The sequence below is a fragment of the Somniosus microcephalus genome, chromosome 12 (assembly GCF_052327205.1).
Source record: "Somniosus microcephalus isolate GS21.2 chromosome 12, FLI_Smic_1.0, whole genome shotgun sequence".
In the NCBI taxonomy this organism is placed as follows: Eukaryota; Metazoa; Chordata; class Chondrichthyes; order Squaliformes; family Somniosidae; genus Somniosus; species Somniosus microcephalus.
The window spans coordinates 169644631-169660076 of record NC_140998.1 but is presented as its reverse complement, the minus strand read 5'-3'; the positions used below and the strand labels follow the sequence as shown (position 1 = coordinate 169660076).

The window sequence follows — 15446 nt, the reverse complement described above, 5'->3', positions numbered from 1 at the left end:
GATGGGGTATAGTGTGTGTGAGGGTGGGGAGTTGGATGGGGTACAGTGTGTGTGAGGGTGGGGAGTTGGATGGGGTACAGTGTGTGAAAGGGTGGGGAGTTGGATGGGGTACAGTGTGTGTGAGGGTGGGGAGTTGGATGGGGTACAGTGTGTGTGAGGGTGGGGAGTTGGATGGGGTACAGTGTGTGTGAGGGTGGGGAGTTGGATGGGGTACAGTGTGTGAAAGGGTGGGGAGTTGGATGGGGTACAGTGTGTGTGAGGGTGGGGAGTTGGATGGGGTACAGTGTGTGTGAGGGTGGGGAGTTGGATGGGGTACAGTGTGTGTGAGGGTGGGGAGTTGGATGGGGTACAGTGTGTGAGGGTGGGGAGTTGGATGGGGTACAGTGTGAAAGGGTGGGGAGTTGGATGGGGTACAGTGTGTGTGAGGGTGGGGAGTTGGATGGGGTACAGTGTGTGTGAGGGTGGGGAGTTGGATGGGGTACAGTGTGTGAAAGGGTGGGGAGTTGGATGGGGTACAGTGTGAAAGGGTGGGGAGTTGGATGGGGTACAGTGTGTGTGAGGGTGGGGAGTTGGATGGGGTACAGTGTGTGTGAGGGTGGGGAGTTGGATGGGGAACAGTGTGTGTGAGGGTGGGAAGTTGGATGGGGTACAGTGTGTGTGAGGGTGGGGAGTTGGATGGGGTACAGTGTGTGTGAAAGGGTGGGGAGTTGGATGGGGTACAGTGTGTGTGAAAGGGTGGGGAGTTGGATGGGGTACAGTGTGTGTGAAAGGGTGGGGAGTTGGATGGGGTACAGTGTGTGTGAGGGTGGGGTGTTGGATGGGGTACAGTGTGTGAGAGGGTGGGGAGTTGGATGGGGTACAGTGTGTGTGAGGGTGGGGAGTTGGATGGGGTACAGTGTGTGTGAGGGTGGGGAGTTGGATGGGGTACAGTGTGTGAAAGGGTGGGGAGTTGGATGGGGTACAGTGTGTGTGAGGGTGGGGAGTTGGATGGGGTACAGTGTGTGTGAGGGTGGGGAGTTGGATGGGGTACAGTGTGTGAAAGGGTGGGGAGTTGGATGGGGTACAGTGTGAAAGGGTGGGGAGTTGGATGGGGTACAGTGTGTGTGAGGGTGGGGAGTTGGATGGGGTACAGTGTGTGTGAGGGTGGGGAGTTGGATGGGGAACAGTGTGTGTGAGGGTGGGAAGTTGGATGGGGTACAGTGTGTGTGAGGGTGGGGAGTTGGATGGGGTACAGTGTGTGTGAAAGGGTGGGGAGTTGGATGGGGTACAGTGTGTGTGAAAGGGTGGGGAGTTGGATGGGGTACAGTGTGTGAGAGGGTGGGGAGTTGGATGGGGTACAGTGTGTGTGAGGGTGGGGAGTTGGATGGGGTACAGTGTGTGAAAGGGTGGGGAGTTGGATGGGGTACAGTGTGTGTGAGGGTGGGGAGTTGGATGGGGTACAGTGTGTGTGTGAAAGGGTGGGGAGTTGGATGGGGTACAGTGTGTGTGAGGGTGGGGAGTTGGATGGGGTACAGTGTGTGTGAGGGTGGGGAGTTGGATGGGGTACAGTGTGTGAAAGGGTGGGGAGTTGGATGGGGTACAGTGTGTGTGAGGGTGGGGAGTTGGATGGGGTACAGTGTGTGTGTGAAAGGGTGGGGAGTTGGATGGGGTACAGTGTGTGTGAGGGTGGGGAGTTGGATGGGGTACAGTGTGTGTGAGGGTGGGGAGTTGGATGGGGTACAGTGTGTGTGAGGGTGGGGAGTTGGATGGGGTACAGTGTGTGTGAGGGTGGGGAGTTGGATGGGGTACAGTGTGTGTGAGGGTGGGGAGTTGGATGGGGTACAGTGTGTGCAAGGTTGGGGAGTTGGATGGGGTACAGTGCGTGTGAGGGTGGGGAGTTGGATGGGGTACAGTGTGTGTGAGGGTGGGGAGTTGGATGGGGTACAGTGTGTGTGAGGGTGGGGAGTTGGATGGGGTACAGTGTGTGTGAGGGTGGGGAGTTGGATGGGGTACAGTGTGTGTGAGGGTGGGGAGTTGGATGGGGTACAGTGTGTGCAAGGTTGGGGAGTTGGATGGGGTACAGTGTGTGTGAGGGTGGGGAGTTGGATGGGGTACAGTGTGTGTGTGAAAGGGTGGGGAGTTGGATGGGGTACAGTGTGTGTGAGGGTGGGGAGTTGGATGGGGTACAGTGTGTGTGAGGGTGGGGAGTTGGATGGGGTACAGTGTGTGTGAGGGTGGGGAGTTGGATGGGGTACAGTGTGTGTGAGGGTGGGGAGTTGGATGGGGTACAGTGTGTGTGAGGGTGGGGAGTTGGATGGGGTACAGTGTGTGTGAGGGTGGGGAGTTGGATGGGGTACAGTGTGTGAGAGGGTGGGGAGTTGGATGGGGTACAGTGTGTGTGAGGGTGGGGAGTTGGATGGGGTACAGTGTGTGTGAGGGTGGGGAGTTGGATGGGGTACAGTGTGTGTGAGGGTGGGGAGTTGGATGGGGTACAGTGTGTGAGAGGGTGGGGAGTTGGATGGGGTACAGTGTGTGTGAGGGTGGGGAGTTGGATGGGGTCCAGTGTGTGAGGGTGTGGAGTTGGATGGGGTACAGTGTGTGTGAGGGTGGGGAGTTGGATGGGGTACAGTGTGTGTGAGGGTGGGGAGTTGGATGGGGTACAGTGTGTGTGAGGGTGGGGAGTTGGATGGGGTACAGTGTGTGTGAGGGTGGGGAGTTGGATGGGGTACAGTGTGTGTGAGGGTGGGGAGTTGGATGGGGTACAGTGTGTGTGAGGGTGGGGAGTTGGATGGGGTACAGTGTGTGTGGGGGTGGGGAGTTGGATGGGGTACAGTGTGTGTGAAAGGGTGGGGAGTTGGATGGGGTACAGTGTGTGTGAGGGTGGGGAGTTGGATGGGGTACAGTGTGTGTGAGGGTGGGGAGTTGGATGGGGTACAGTGTGTGTGAGGGTGGGGAGTTGGATGGGGTACAGTGTGTGAGAGGGTGGGGAGTTGGATGGGGTACAGTGTGTGTGAAAGGGTGGGGAGTTGGATGGGGTACAGTGTGTGTGACGGTGGGGAGTTGGATGGGGTACAGTGTGTGTGAGGGTGGGGAGTTGGATGGGGTACAGTGTGTGAAAGGGTGGGGAGTTGGATGGGGTACAGTGTGTGTGAAAGGGTGGGGAGTTGGATGGGGTACAGTGTGTGTGAGGGTGGGGAGTTGGATGGGGTACAGTGTGTGTGAAAGGGTGGGGAGTTGGATGGGGTACAGTGTGTGTGTGAGGGTGGGGAGTTGGATGGGGTACAGTGTGTGAGAGGGTGGGGAGTTGGATGGGGTACAGTGTGTGTGAAAGGGTGGGGAGTTGGATGGGGTACAGTGTGTGTGACGGTGGGGAGTTGGATGGGGTACAGTGTGTGTGAGGGTGGGGAGTTGGATGGGGTACAGTGTGTGAAAGGGTGGGGAGTTGGATGGGGTACAGTGTGTGTGAAAGGGTGGGGAGTTGGATGGGGTACAGTGTGTGTGAGGGTGGGGAGTTGGATGGGGTACAGTGTGTGTGAAAGGGTGGGGAGTTGGATGGGGTACAGGCCTTATCCGTTTCACTCGGTGAGAGTTACTCTATTTTGGATAGTTTAGCTGAACTTGTGTTTGAATCTTTTCCAAAGGTGAACAAGCAGCCCAGGCAGAACGGAGGAATATTGCCGAATGGTGCTCAATGGCCGAGGCAATCCGTGATGAGGACAATCAAGCAGATGGAGCCTGGAGCTGTCTCAGCACCAAGCCCAGTGCCTCAACTGACGAGTGGGCCCGTCACCCAGGAACAGCCCCGTCCGAGGGGGACTCGCTCCCACACACACAACTCTCCTCAGCTCAGCCTAGCTCAGCTGCAGCAACCTCAAGCCAGTCCTCCTGGAGGAGGTTGCCGAGTTACCCACCAGCAATTCAAGGATGCCTTGGCAACGGTGGTTAACCAGAGCGATCCCAGGAACCACCTGGAGTCCTTCAATAAAATCGGGGAGGGCTCCACAGGCATCGTGTGTGTTGCAACCGAGAAGCAAACAGGCCGAATGGTGGCAGTGAAAAGGATGGACCTGAGGACACAGCAGCGACGGGAGCTGCTGTTCAATGAGGTAGGGGCGAGGGGTTCCTGATACCCATAGTTACTGCGTCTGTGTCTACCTCGAAACGGAAGACACTGAGCATGCACATCACTAGAAAATGGCAAACGGAACGGGGGAGTAGCACATTCGATAAACTGCCACATAAAAGGATGTTAAGCAGGTTAAGGGCTCATGGGTTTGGGTGTAATATATTAACATGGATAAAGGGTTGGTTAACAGACAGGAAACAGAGAGTAGGAATAAACCAGTCATTTTCCAGTTGGCAGGATGTAACTAGTGGGGTGCCGCAAGTATCAGTGCTTGGGCCTCAGCTATTTACAATCAAAATTAATGACTTAGATGAAGGGACCGAGTGCAACGTAACCAAGTTTACTGACGATACAAAGCTAGGTAGGAAAGTAAGCTGTGAGGAGGACGCAAAGAGCCTGCAAAGGGATATAGGCAGGTTAAGTGAGTGGGCAATAAGGCGGCAGATGGAGTATAATGTGGGGAAATGTGAGGTTATTCACTTTGGTAGGAAGAATAGAAAAACAGAATGGCCTAGAAATTCAGTATCGCCACGTTTGGGGCGCTACAGTTGAGCGTGCGCTAAATTTAGCGCCCGGCGCAACTTAGCGCCACCTTCAGCGAAATTCAGTTGCATCGCCCCAAGAGGTTGTTGCTGCGCTAAATCAGGCGGTGCACGACTATCCTAAGGCGCTAAGCCGGCGAGCCGAGGCGCTACCACCGAGGGCAGGCACAGCGCAGGTGCGGCCAGTTAGCGAATGCAGGCAGACACGCTGGCGCCGGTCACCTCTTAAAGGAGGAGGGTCGATTTGGCTTGCAGCCACACCCTGCACATTGGAGCCCTGATTCTAGGCCTGGACAGACCGCCTGCGACATCGTTACGCCTACGACCATGGAGAGGGTCAGGGAGCAAGCGCTGCGCTTCAGTGAGGGGGCCCTGAAGGTTCTGGTTGGCGCAGTGGAGCGCAGGCGACCTATCCTCTTTCCTGACAGTGGCAGGAGGACACTGCCAAACGAATATAGAATAGCTTGGAGGGAGGTGGCACACAGAGTGTCCTCCAGCAGCATGGTACCTAGGACCCCAACGCAATGCAGGAAGAAGTTCAACGACCTCACTCGGGTTGTCAGGGTGAGTACCCTTTCCAGTATCCTCTTCATCCCTGCATGTGCACCTCACTTTATGGCCAAAGGGTCCTGGAAACCCCAATGCCCAGCCCTCATCCAACACCTATGGGCCTCATGAAAATCACATGCACATTCACCACTTTACACACTGTCAGAGCTATTCCACCATGGGAGGCAGTGCAGCCAAGATCAGGGCTTCACACTGTACTCAGAGCCCGTCCTTTCTCTTGCAGGGCAAGCTGGCCCACAATAGGAGGCAACAGCAACGGACCGGGGGAGGCCGTCCTGAACTTAAAGACCTCAGCGATCTGGAGCAGCGAGTGGAATGGATAATGGCAGGCCAGCTGGTTGGCCCCGTCGCCACTGGAGATGCCGACCCCGTTCTGGACAGCAATGGTAAGGTCATCACCTTTTTGACCTCGCTCCTTCCACTTGTGCCTCACACCAGCATCCTTTGCCACTATCAAACCAATGCAGTGCATTGCAGCACTCATGCCTCCCTCGTTGCCGCCCTGTCCTCACGCTAAAGCAACTCTTGTACCTCCCTGCTTTCAGATGCTGATTCACCAGGTGAGGAGGCGGGCCCTCAAGCTGCCACTGGGAGTGAATCGGAAGGCGAGGAGGAGGAAGAGGAAGCCGGAACATCAGTGCCACCCTCAGCCGAGGCAGCCCATGGCCATGATGGGGACACGTCGTCCCTGGAGGGGAGCAGGGGGGAAGGGTCTGAGGAGGGTGAAGCTCTGGGGTCCAGCGGGCTGCAGCAATGCGGAGGGGGGTAGGGAAGCTCGGCGGCCTTCTCCCCGGAGGGAGAGTGTGGCCTCCAGCCCTGCTACAGTGAGCGCAGAGGAGGTGCGGCTCCTTGCTGAAATGGGCGCCCAGGTGGAGCGCAGGCACACTGAGCTCATGGCTGCAGTGGCAAGGATGCCTGACTCCATAGAGTCACTGGCAAGGAGTGTACAGGAATTCGGGGCAGCACAGGCAAGGAGTCAGCAGGACGTCGGTGCAGCACAGGCGGCTTCCAGCCAAGTGCTTAGTCGTGCCATGCAGTCACTGGCTGGTCTGATACAGACACAGATCAGGGCCACACGAGCACTGACTGCTGCTACCCTCGCTGGATCGGGCAGGATTCGCTGGGGCCCTCGCCCAGCCGCAGCAGGCCAGCAGTCTGTGCTTCAGATTGCTGCGCATGCTTCAGTGCTGCCCCGTGCGAGTGCCAGTGTCTCATCCGACCAGGGAGTGCCTGTGCTCTGTCAGGTTGGCAGCATTCCTGCTGCCAACACTGTCACTCCTCCACTGCAGCTGCCACCACCCGTAGGACAGACTGCTGCCGCCCAAGCAGAGTTGGAGCAGTCAGCAGCCGGGCCCTCCAGGCCCAGAGCTGGTCCAGGCCGTCCCCCAAGGGCATCTGCCAACTCACTATCTGACCCTTAACAGCCTTCCCCCAGCCTTTCTGCAGCCACTGGGGTCCCATTGCGGAGGAGCTGCAGGGTGGGAAGGGGCCAATCTCGCAAGCGAGGCAGATCACCCTCGCAGGCCAAAAAGTAGGAGGTGTGGCAAAATGTTGTTTATTTTTTGTGAAGCTCGAGGATCATGGTCATTTTTGTTTAACTCTTTTGTTCATTGTCTCCAGGTTGTGAGAGCCAGTTATGCGTCTGACTTTTTTGGGGGGTTTCTCTGTATTTGTTTGTCATGCGGGAAGGGCACAGAGTTTGTTAAATAAATAATTGTCTTTATTCAGATTGTGCATGTTTGCACTTTGAACTATTTGTTGCCTTGACCGGCTAAGGGTTTGCGGAGCGGGTCCATTCATGTTGTTTCAATGGCACAAGCCATTCCCTGAGAGGGGGCCTAGAACCGACTTGCAATAAGCAGCTGACGGACGGCCCTTGCACTTTGTGCCTCCCTCCCGTCTTGGTACTCCTCCTCCTCCTCTGGTGGTCCTCCAATGTCTACTGGCAGTGGCTGAGTCCTGAGGATAGCCAAGTTGTGCAGCATGCAGCACACTACAACGAAATGGGAGACTCGCTCAGGCGAGTACTGAAGGGCTCCCCCGGAATGGTCCAGACAGCGGAACCGTTGCTTTAGCACGCCGATTGTGTGCTCAATGATGTTCCTGGTTGGTTGATGGCTGTCATTGTATCGCTCTTCAGCAGGGGTGCTGGGCGCACGGAGCGGCGTCATCAGCCAGGTGCACAAAGGATAGCCCTTGTCCCTGAGAAGCCAGCCTCCTGGGTGAGCCGGGGCTTCGAAAATGTCTGCCGCAGAAGTCTGGCGCAGGATGAAGGCGTCGTGGCTGCTGCCTGGAAAGCGGGCATTGACAGCTAGTATCAGCTGCCTGTGGTCACACACCAACTGCACGTTCAACGAATGGAACCCCTTCCGGTTGCGGTAATCCTCGGCATTCTCTAGAGGCGCCCGCAAAGCCACATGCGTGCAGTCAATGGCGCCCTGGACCATGGGGAAGCCCGCTATTCTTGCAACTCCCATTGCATGCTCTTGCTGCTTGTCCAGGGTCATGGGGAAGGAAATGTACTGACGTCTCCTTTTGAAGAGGGCATTCGTGACCTGGCGGATGCAGCAATGCACCGCGAACTGGGAGACATTGGCAATGTCCCCAGTAGCAGATTGGAAGGAGCCGGTGGCATAGAAGTTGAGAGCCACTGTCACCTTCACTGCCACCGACAGAGACGTCCTGCTCCTCAGCTGAGGCTGCAGATCTCTCTGAAGCAGGTGGCAGATCTCAGTGACCACCTCCCTTCTGAATCGAAGGCTCCGAATCCACTGCTCCTCAGACATGTTGAGGTAGGAGAAGTGCTGGCGGTATACCCTGGGAGGGTAAGGCCTCATGTGCCGACGCCTGTTGGCCCTCCTCCGTCTGGCCGTGATTGGCACTCTCTCTCGGCGTCTCTGAGCCCTCTCAATGCAATGGAGAAACCCAATGTTTCCACCCATTGCAGCCCCCATTATATGTGGCTACTCAAGGCTATGGCACTGAAAAATCAATCCAACTGCAAAGCTCTGGGCTGAAGCCAGAAATACCTCTGCGAGCGCTGAGTCAAAGCAGAAAGCTCTCTCCCTTTGTCTCTCTCTCTCACACAGAAGGAGTGGTCCAAAAATGGCTACCACAAAGAATGCAGGAAGAGCCCCCTTTAAATAGCACCCCACCAGCCCCACAGCAACTGGGAACCGTTACACTCAACCAGTCGTTGCGAGCGCCAGGCAGAAAGAAGGGGGGCGCCACTGAAGTTCCGGTTTGGGGCGCACCAAGGGCGTTGCACAATGAAATGACGTCAGGATCTGCGCGCGCAGCTGAGCAGGTGTTGCGGTTTTGCGCCGCCGAGAAATCTTCACTCAAGTTCGCGAGAGGTGCAGATTGCGCGGCGCTCGCCACTTCACGCCCCACTTATTGCCCTCTTAAGGCGCTAGCAGCTGGCTCTACCAACTGAATTTCTAGGCCAATATGTTTTAAATGGTGAGAATCTATTAAATGTTAGTGTTCAGAGAGATTTGGGTATCCTAGTACAAGAAATACAGAAAGCTAGCATACAGGCACAAAAAGCAATTAGGAAGGCAAATGGCATGTTGGCCTTTACTGCTAGAGGATTGGAATTCAAGAGTAAGGAAGTCTTGCTACAATTCTACAGGGCCTTGGTGAAACCACACCTGGAGCACTGTGCACAGTTCTGGTCTCCTTATCTAAGGAAGGATATACTTGCCTTGGAGGTGGTGCAACGAAGGTTCACTAGATTGATTCCTGGGATGAGAGGGCTGTCCTATGATGAGAGATTGTGTAGAATGGGCCGATACTCTCTGGAGTTTAGAAGAATGAGAGGTGATCTCATTGAAACATAAGATTCTGAGGGGGATTGACAGGGTAGAGGCTGAGAGGTTGTTTCCCCTGGCTGGAGTGTCTAGAACTAGGGGGCATAGTCTCAGGATAAGGGGTCGGCCATTTAAGACTGAGCTGAGGTGCAATTTCTTCACTGAGGGTTGTGAATCTTTGGAATTCTCTGCCCCAAAGTGCTGTGGATGCTGAGTCTTTGCATATATTCAAGGCTGAAATAGATTTTTGGACTCCAGCGGAACTAAGGGATCTGGGGATAGTGCAGGAAAGTGGAGTTGTGGTCAAAGATCAGCCATGATCTTATTGAATGGCAGAGCAGGCTTGAGGGGCCGTATGGCCTACTCCTGCTCCTAATTCTTATGTTTGTATGTTCTTACTACTTTAGAGATAAAGTGCGGGGAATATTTATAAGTTAGTGGTACCGTGAAGGGAGTATTAGTAGGTTCGAGGTACACTGAGGGGAGTTTCAGTATTTCGAGGTACACTGAGGGGAGTTTCAGTATTTCGAGGTACACTGAGGGGAGTTTCAGTATTTCGAGGTACACTGAGGGGAGTTTCAGTATTTCGAGGTACACTGAGGGGAGTTTCAGTATTTCGAGGTACACTGAGGGGAGTTTCAGTATATCGAGGTACACTGAGGGGAGTTTCAGTAGGTTCGAGGTACACTGAGGGGAGTTTCAGTATTTCGAGGTACACTGAGGGGAGTTTCAGTATTTCGAGGTATAGCGGAGTTGGATCCTGCCACTGAGACACCTCTTTGTTGATTGATTCTTCAGGTTGTAATAATGAGAGACTATCACCATGACAACGTGGTAGAGATGTACAGCTGCCATCTGGTGGGGGACGAGCTGTGGGTCGTGATGGAACTCCTGCAGGGCGGAGCACTTACCAACATCATCTCCCATATAAGGTACTCTCGCAGAATCCATCCTGCTGAACCAGACTGTGTGTTTAGCCCGATAGCTGAATCAGACTGTGTTTAACCCGATAGCTGAATCAGACTGTGTTTAACCCGATAGCTGAATCAGACTGTGTGTTTAACCCGATAGCTGAATCAGACTGTGTGTCTAACCCGATAGCTGAATCAGGCTGTGTTTAACCTGATAGCTGAACCAGACTGTGTTTAACCCGATAGCTGAACCAGACTGTGTGTTTAAACCGATAGCTGAATCAGACTGTGTGTTTAACCCGATAGCTGAATCAGACTGTGTTTAACCTGATAGCTGAACCAGACTGTGTGTTTAACCCGATAGCTGAACCAGACTGTGTGTTTAAAGCGATAGCTGAATCAGACTGTGTGTTTAACCCGATAGCTGAATCAGACTGTGTGTTTAACCCGATAGCTGAATCAGACTGTGTGTTTAACCCGATAGCTGAATCAGACTGTGTGTTTAACCCGATAGCTGAATCAGACTGTGTTTAACCCGATAGCTGAATCAGACTGTGTGTTTAAACCGATAGCTGAATCAGACTGTGGGGGAGAAATTGGGTATAGCCCCGTTTGGGGTGCTAGAATTGGCGCGGCGCAAATTTTATCACCAGGCGCAACTTATCGCCACCTCGAGCGATATTGGGTTGCTGCGCCCCTAAATGCGATTGCGGCGTTGATTCAGGCGCTTCACGGGAGTCTTAAGGCGCTAACCCGGTGGCGCTACTCAATTTCTCGGCGGCCGGGCGCAGCGCAGGTGCTGTCAATAATCGATTACCCCGAGACATGCTGGCGCCGGCCAGCTCTTAAAGGGACGGGTCAATTAGGAGCAGCAGCCAGACTCATCGCCTTGTAGGCCTCAAAATCGGCGCTGTGCATTCTGTGGCGTTCCAAACTTCAACAGATGGAGAGGGTGAGGCAGAGAGCGGAGTGCTTTACCGATGGGGCATTGGATGCTTTGGTTGGCGCAGTGGAGCGCCGGCGAGCTGTGCTGTACCCCGATAATGGCAGGAGGCCTCATCAGAGCGAGTACCGCAGGGCTTCGAGGGAAGTTTGTCAAAGAGTCGCCTCCAGCAGCATCGTGCCCAGGACTCCTGTGCAATGCAGGAAGAAGTTCAACGACCTCACTCGGGTCGTTAGGGTGAGTGCATTTTTCACAATCATCTTCATCCCTCCATCTACACCTGACTTTATGGCCAGAGGGTGCGCGAAGCCCCAATGGCCATCTGTCAGCCAGCACACATGGCCCTTTCTGGAAACACACACGCACATTCAGCTCAATGCATAATGGAAGGGCTATTCTACCTTGGGGGGGCATGTGATGTCAGCTCAATGCATAATGAAAGGGCTATTCTACCATGGGGGGCATGTGATGTCAGCTCAGGCCAGCATGTTTCATCACTTCCCGTCCTTTCTCCTGCAGGCCAAGCTGGCCAGGAGCCGGAGGGAGCAGCTTCGTACCGGAGGAGGTCGGCCTCACCTGCAGACACTCACGGACCTGGAGGAACGAGTCCACCAGATTGTTGGAGGCCGGATGATTGGTCCTGTCACCACTGGAACTGCCGACCCCATTGTGCACAGTGATGGTAAGGTCATCACCTTTTTGAACTCTCTCCTTCCACTTGTTCCCCCCACCAGCATGCTTTTTCACTCTGGACCCATGTCAGAGCATTGCAGCACTCATGCATCACTTGCTGCCACCCTGTCCTTTTGCTAAAGCCACTCTTCAACCTCCCTGCTTTCAGATGCTGCATCACCAGCTCGGGAGCCGGGCCCTCAAGCTGCCACTGCCACTGAATCTGGAGGCGATGAGCAGGAGGAAGCCGGACCATCCCTGCCACCCTCAGGTGAGCCAGCCCTTCTGCAGACTGGGGAGACTACTTCCCTGGAGGGGAGCTGGGAGGAATGCTCTGAGGAGGAAGCAGTTCCAGGACCCAGCGGGCTGCAGCAACGCAAGGGGGGTAGGGAAGCTCGGGGGCCGTCTCCCCAGAGGGCGAGTCAGGCCGCGAGTACTGCTGCACAGAGCGCAGAAGAGGTGCGTTCCCTCGCAGAAATGAGCGCCCAGGCTCGGCTCAGGCACACTGAGCTCATGGCTGCAGTGGCAAGGATGCCTGAATCCATCGAGACACTGGCAAGGTGTGTCCAAGACTTCGGGGCAGCGCAGGCAAGGAGTGCGCAGGACTTCGGGGCAGCACAGACAAGGAGTGCACAGGACTTCGGGGCAGCACAGGCAAGGAGTGCGCAGGACTTCGGGGCAGCACAGGCAAGGAGTGCGCAGGACTTCGGGGCAGCACAGGCAAGGAGTGCGCAGGACTTCGGGGCAGCACAGGCAAGGAGTGCGCAGGACTTCGGGGCAGCACAGGCAAGGAGTGCGCAGGACTTCGGGGCAGCACAGGCAAGGAGTGCGCAGGACTTTGGGGCAGCACTGGAAAGGACTGTCCAGGACTTTGGGGCATCACTGGAAAGGACTGTCCAGGGCATCGGGACATCACTGGAAAGGACTGTCCACGGCTTCGGGGCAGCACTGGAAAGGACTGTCCAGGGCTTCACCGAAGCACTGGCACCTGCCACGCAAGTGCTGAGTGCTGCCACGCAGTCACTTGCTGGTCTCATGCAGACGCATATTGAGGCCACGCGACCAATGACTGATGCCACCCTCGCTGGATCAGGCGGGATTACCCGGGGCCCTTGCAGCACCACAGCAGGGCATCAATCTGTGGACCAGCCGATTGGTGTGCATGCTGCGGTGCTGCCCCGTCAGAGTGCCAGTGTGTCGGTCGACCAGGGAGCTGCTGTCCGCTCTCAGGATGTCAGCATTCCTGATGCCACCGCTGGCACGTCTCCACTGCAGCTGCCACCACCTGCAGGACCGACTGCTTCCACCCATGCACAGTTGGAGCAGTCAGCATCCAGGCCCTCCAAGGCCAGAGGTCGTCCAGGACGTCCCTCAGGGGCATCTGCGCTTTCGGACAGCCAGCAGGCCTCCCCCAGCCTTGATGCAGCCACTGGGGTCCCATTACGGAGGAGCTGCAGGGAGGGAAGGGGCCGATCTCGCAAGAGAAGTAGATCACCATCAAGGGGGAAAGAGTAGAAGGTGCAGCTGAGACGTCTTATTTGTAGAAATCAAGGCCGTGGATGCTGGTCTGAATGTTAGTAATGTTTTGGATAGTCTCCCGGGTGTGCGAGCCACTTATGTGTTAGTGTGCTAGTTTTGCTTTCTGTAGCCATTGCTTTGTCATGTTGGAAGGAAGCACATTTTGCAAAAAGAACAACTTTTTTTATTTACATTGGCCATGTCTGCTATTTACATTCACTGCCCTTCATAGGCTTTGGGTTATCCGGACGGTTCCATCCCTGCTCTTCGAATGGCTCCAAGCATTCCATCAGAGGGGCCTAGAAGCGGCTTGTTATCAGCCTCTGACGGACGGCCCTTCCAGTTTGTACCTCCCTCCCGTCTTGGTCCTCCTCCTCCTCCTCCGCTGGTGCTTCAATGTCTGGTGGCATTGGCTGGGTGCGTAGGATGGCGAGGTTATGCAGCATGCAACAGACAACCACGAAGTGGGAGACTCGCTCTGGTGAGTACTGCAAGGCGCCTCCAGAATGGTCGAGACAGCGGAACCGCTGCTTCAGCACACCGATTGTGTGCTCCACAATGTTCCTCGTCGCCTGATGGCTCGCATTGTAGCATTCTTCAGCAGGGGTGCTGGGCGAACGGAGCGGGGTCATCAGCCATGGGCACAGAGGATAGCCCTTGTCACCGAGAAGCCAGCCTCCTGGGTGAGCCGGGGCCTCGAATAGGTCTGCAACTGAAGTCTGGCGCAGGATGAAGGCATCGTGACTGCTGCCAGGGAACTGCGCATTGACTGCGAGGATCAGCTGTCGGTGGTCACAGACCAGCTGAACATTCAAGGAATGGAACCCCTTGCGGTTGCGGAACTCCTCCGGATTCAAAACAGGCACCCGCAAAGCCACGTGTGTGCAGTCAATGGCGCCCTGCACCATGGGGAAGTCCGCTATTGCTGCGAAGCCCTCTGCGCGCTCCCGCTGCTTCTCCAGTGTCACAGGGAAGGAGATGTACTGCCGCCTCCTTTTTAAATAGGGCATCTGTTACTTGACGGATGCAGCAATACACCGCAAACTGCGATATGTTGGCGATGTCCCCAGTTGCGGCCTGAAAGGAGCCGCTCGCATAGAAATTCAGGGCAACAGTCATCTTGACAGCCACCGACAGAGAGGTCCTGCACCTTATCTGAGGCTGCAGATCTGGCTGAAGCAGGTGGCACAGCTCAGTCACCACCTCCTTTCTGAAGCGCAGCCTTCTAAGACACTGCTCCTCTGACATGTTCAAGTAAGAGAACTGCTGTCGGAAAACCCTGGCAGCGTAAGGTCTGGTGTGGCGACGTCTGTTGGCCCTCCTCCGTCTGGCCATTCCTGCCCCTCTCTCCCTGCGTCTCTGTGCCCTTTCCAGATGGTTCAGCAGCAGGATGTTCCCCTCCAATGCAGCCCCCATAATAATAGCACACAAGAAATTGTTAACGTTGTAAATGCTCACCAGCAGCAAGGTGATGGTCAGAAGGCTGAAGTTCCTCTGGCCAGCGCTGGCTCACTGATGCAATGGCTCTCAGAGTGCAGCTCAGCAACTCTGTGAAAGTCTCGAGGAAGTTGTGCTCCCAAAATGGCTGCCGCTTTTATACCAGTGCAGTCCCCTTTAAAGAGTGCCCCCCCAGCCCGAGAGCGACTGGGGAACGTTCCAGGTAAGCAGTCCTTATTAGCGCCAGGCAGAATGGAGGGCACGACACTGAATTTCCGGTCCGGGGCGCCCAAAAAGCGTTGCACACTGAAATGACGTCATGATCTGCCTGCGCTGGCGCAAAATGCCCACTCAATATGGGAGGAGGCGCTGGGTTCACTGTGCCCAGCTGAAAATTGGCTAACGCCCCACTACAACACAACATGGCTGTATTATTATACTAGCTGGAGTGCCCGGCGGTGCCGAGGGTTTTCTGAGGGCATGTTGTTGTTGGAAGAGAGAGAGAGACTGGGGGAGAGAGAGAGAGAGAGACTGCTGGATTGAGTTCGGGATTAGCCTGGAGAGAGAGGGGGGGGGGAAGGAGCGCCTCAGGCCTGGCCCGATCGACCCCTGCGAAGGAAGGAAGAAGGCGAGCTCTCCCTCCCTGTCCCACCCCCTCACTCTTTCCATTCCTCACCCTCTCTCTCTCTCCCTGCCCCTGTCTCTCCCTGCTTTACTCCTCCTCCCCGCCCCTCCCCTCTCCTCTCCGTCCCCGCCCCTCTCCTCTCCGTCTCTCCTCTCCTCTCCGTCCCCGCCCCTCTCCTCTCCTCTCCGTCCCTGCCCCTCTCCTCTCCCTCCTTTCCAGTACCAGAACGGAGTTAGTCCGACATCGGGAGGCCGGGTGCCCATCGCTCCGAAGTGAGCCCGGGGTTCCTCATCGTTAACGCGGCGGGCCTT

The 15446-nt window shown here is 55.7% G+C and overlaps 1 protein-coding gene across 1 annotated transcript in view; it reads left to right on the top strand.

Moving 5' to 3' along the window:
- LOC147109713 (serine/threonine-protein kinase PAK 4-like) overlaps positions 1-15446 on the top strand; it is a 137830-nt gene that overhangs the window by 29603 nt on the left and 92781 nt on the right. The window contains exons 3-4 of the mRNA XM_086003827.1: positions 3621-4085; positions 9828-9961. Of these exons, the coding sequence (XP_085859953.1) occupies positions 3621-4085; positions 9828-9961 (599 nt within the window). The remainder of the gene's footprint in view (positions 1-3620; positions 4086-9827; positions 9962-15446) is intronic.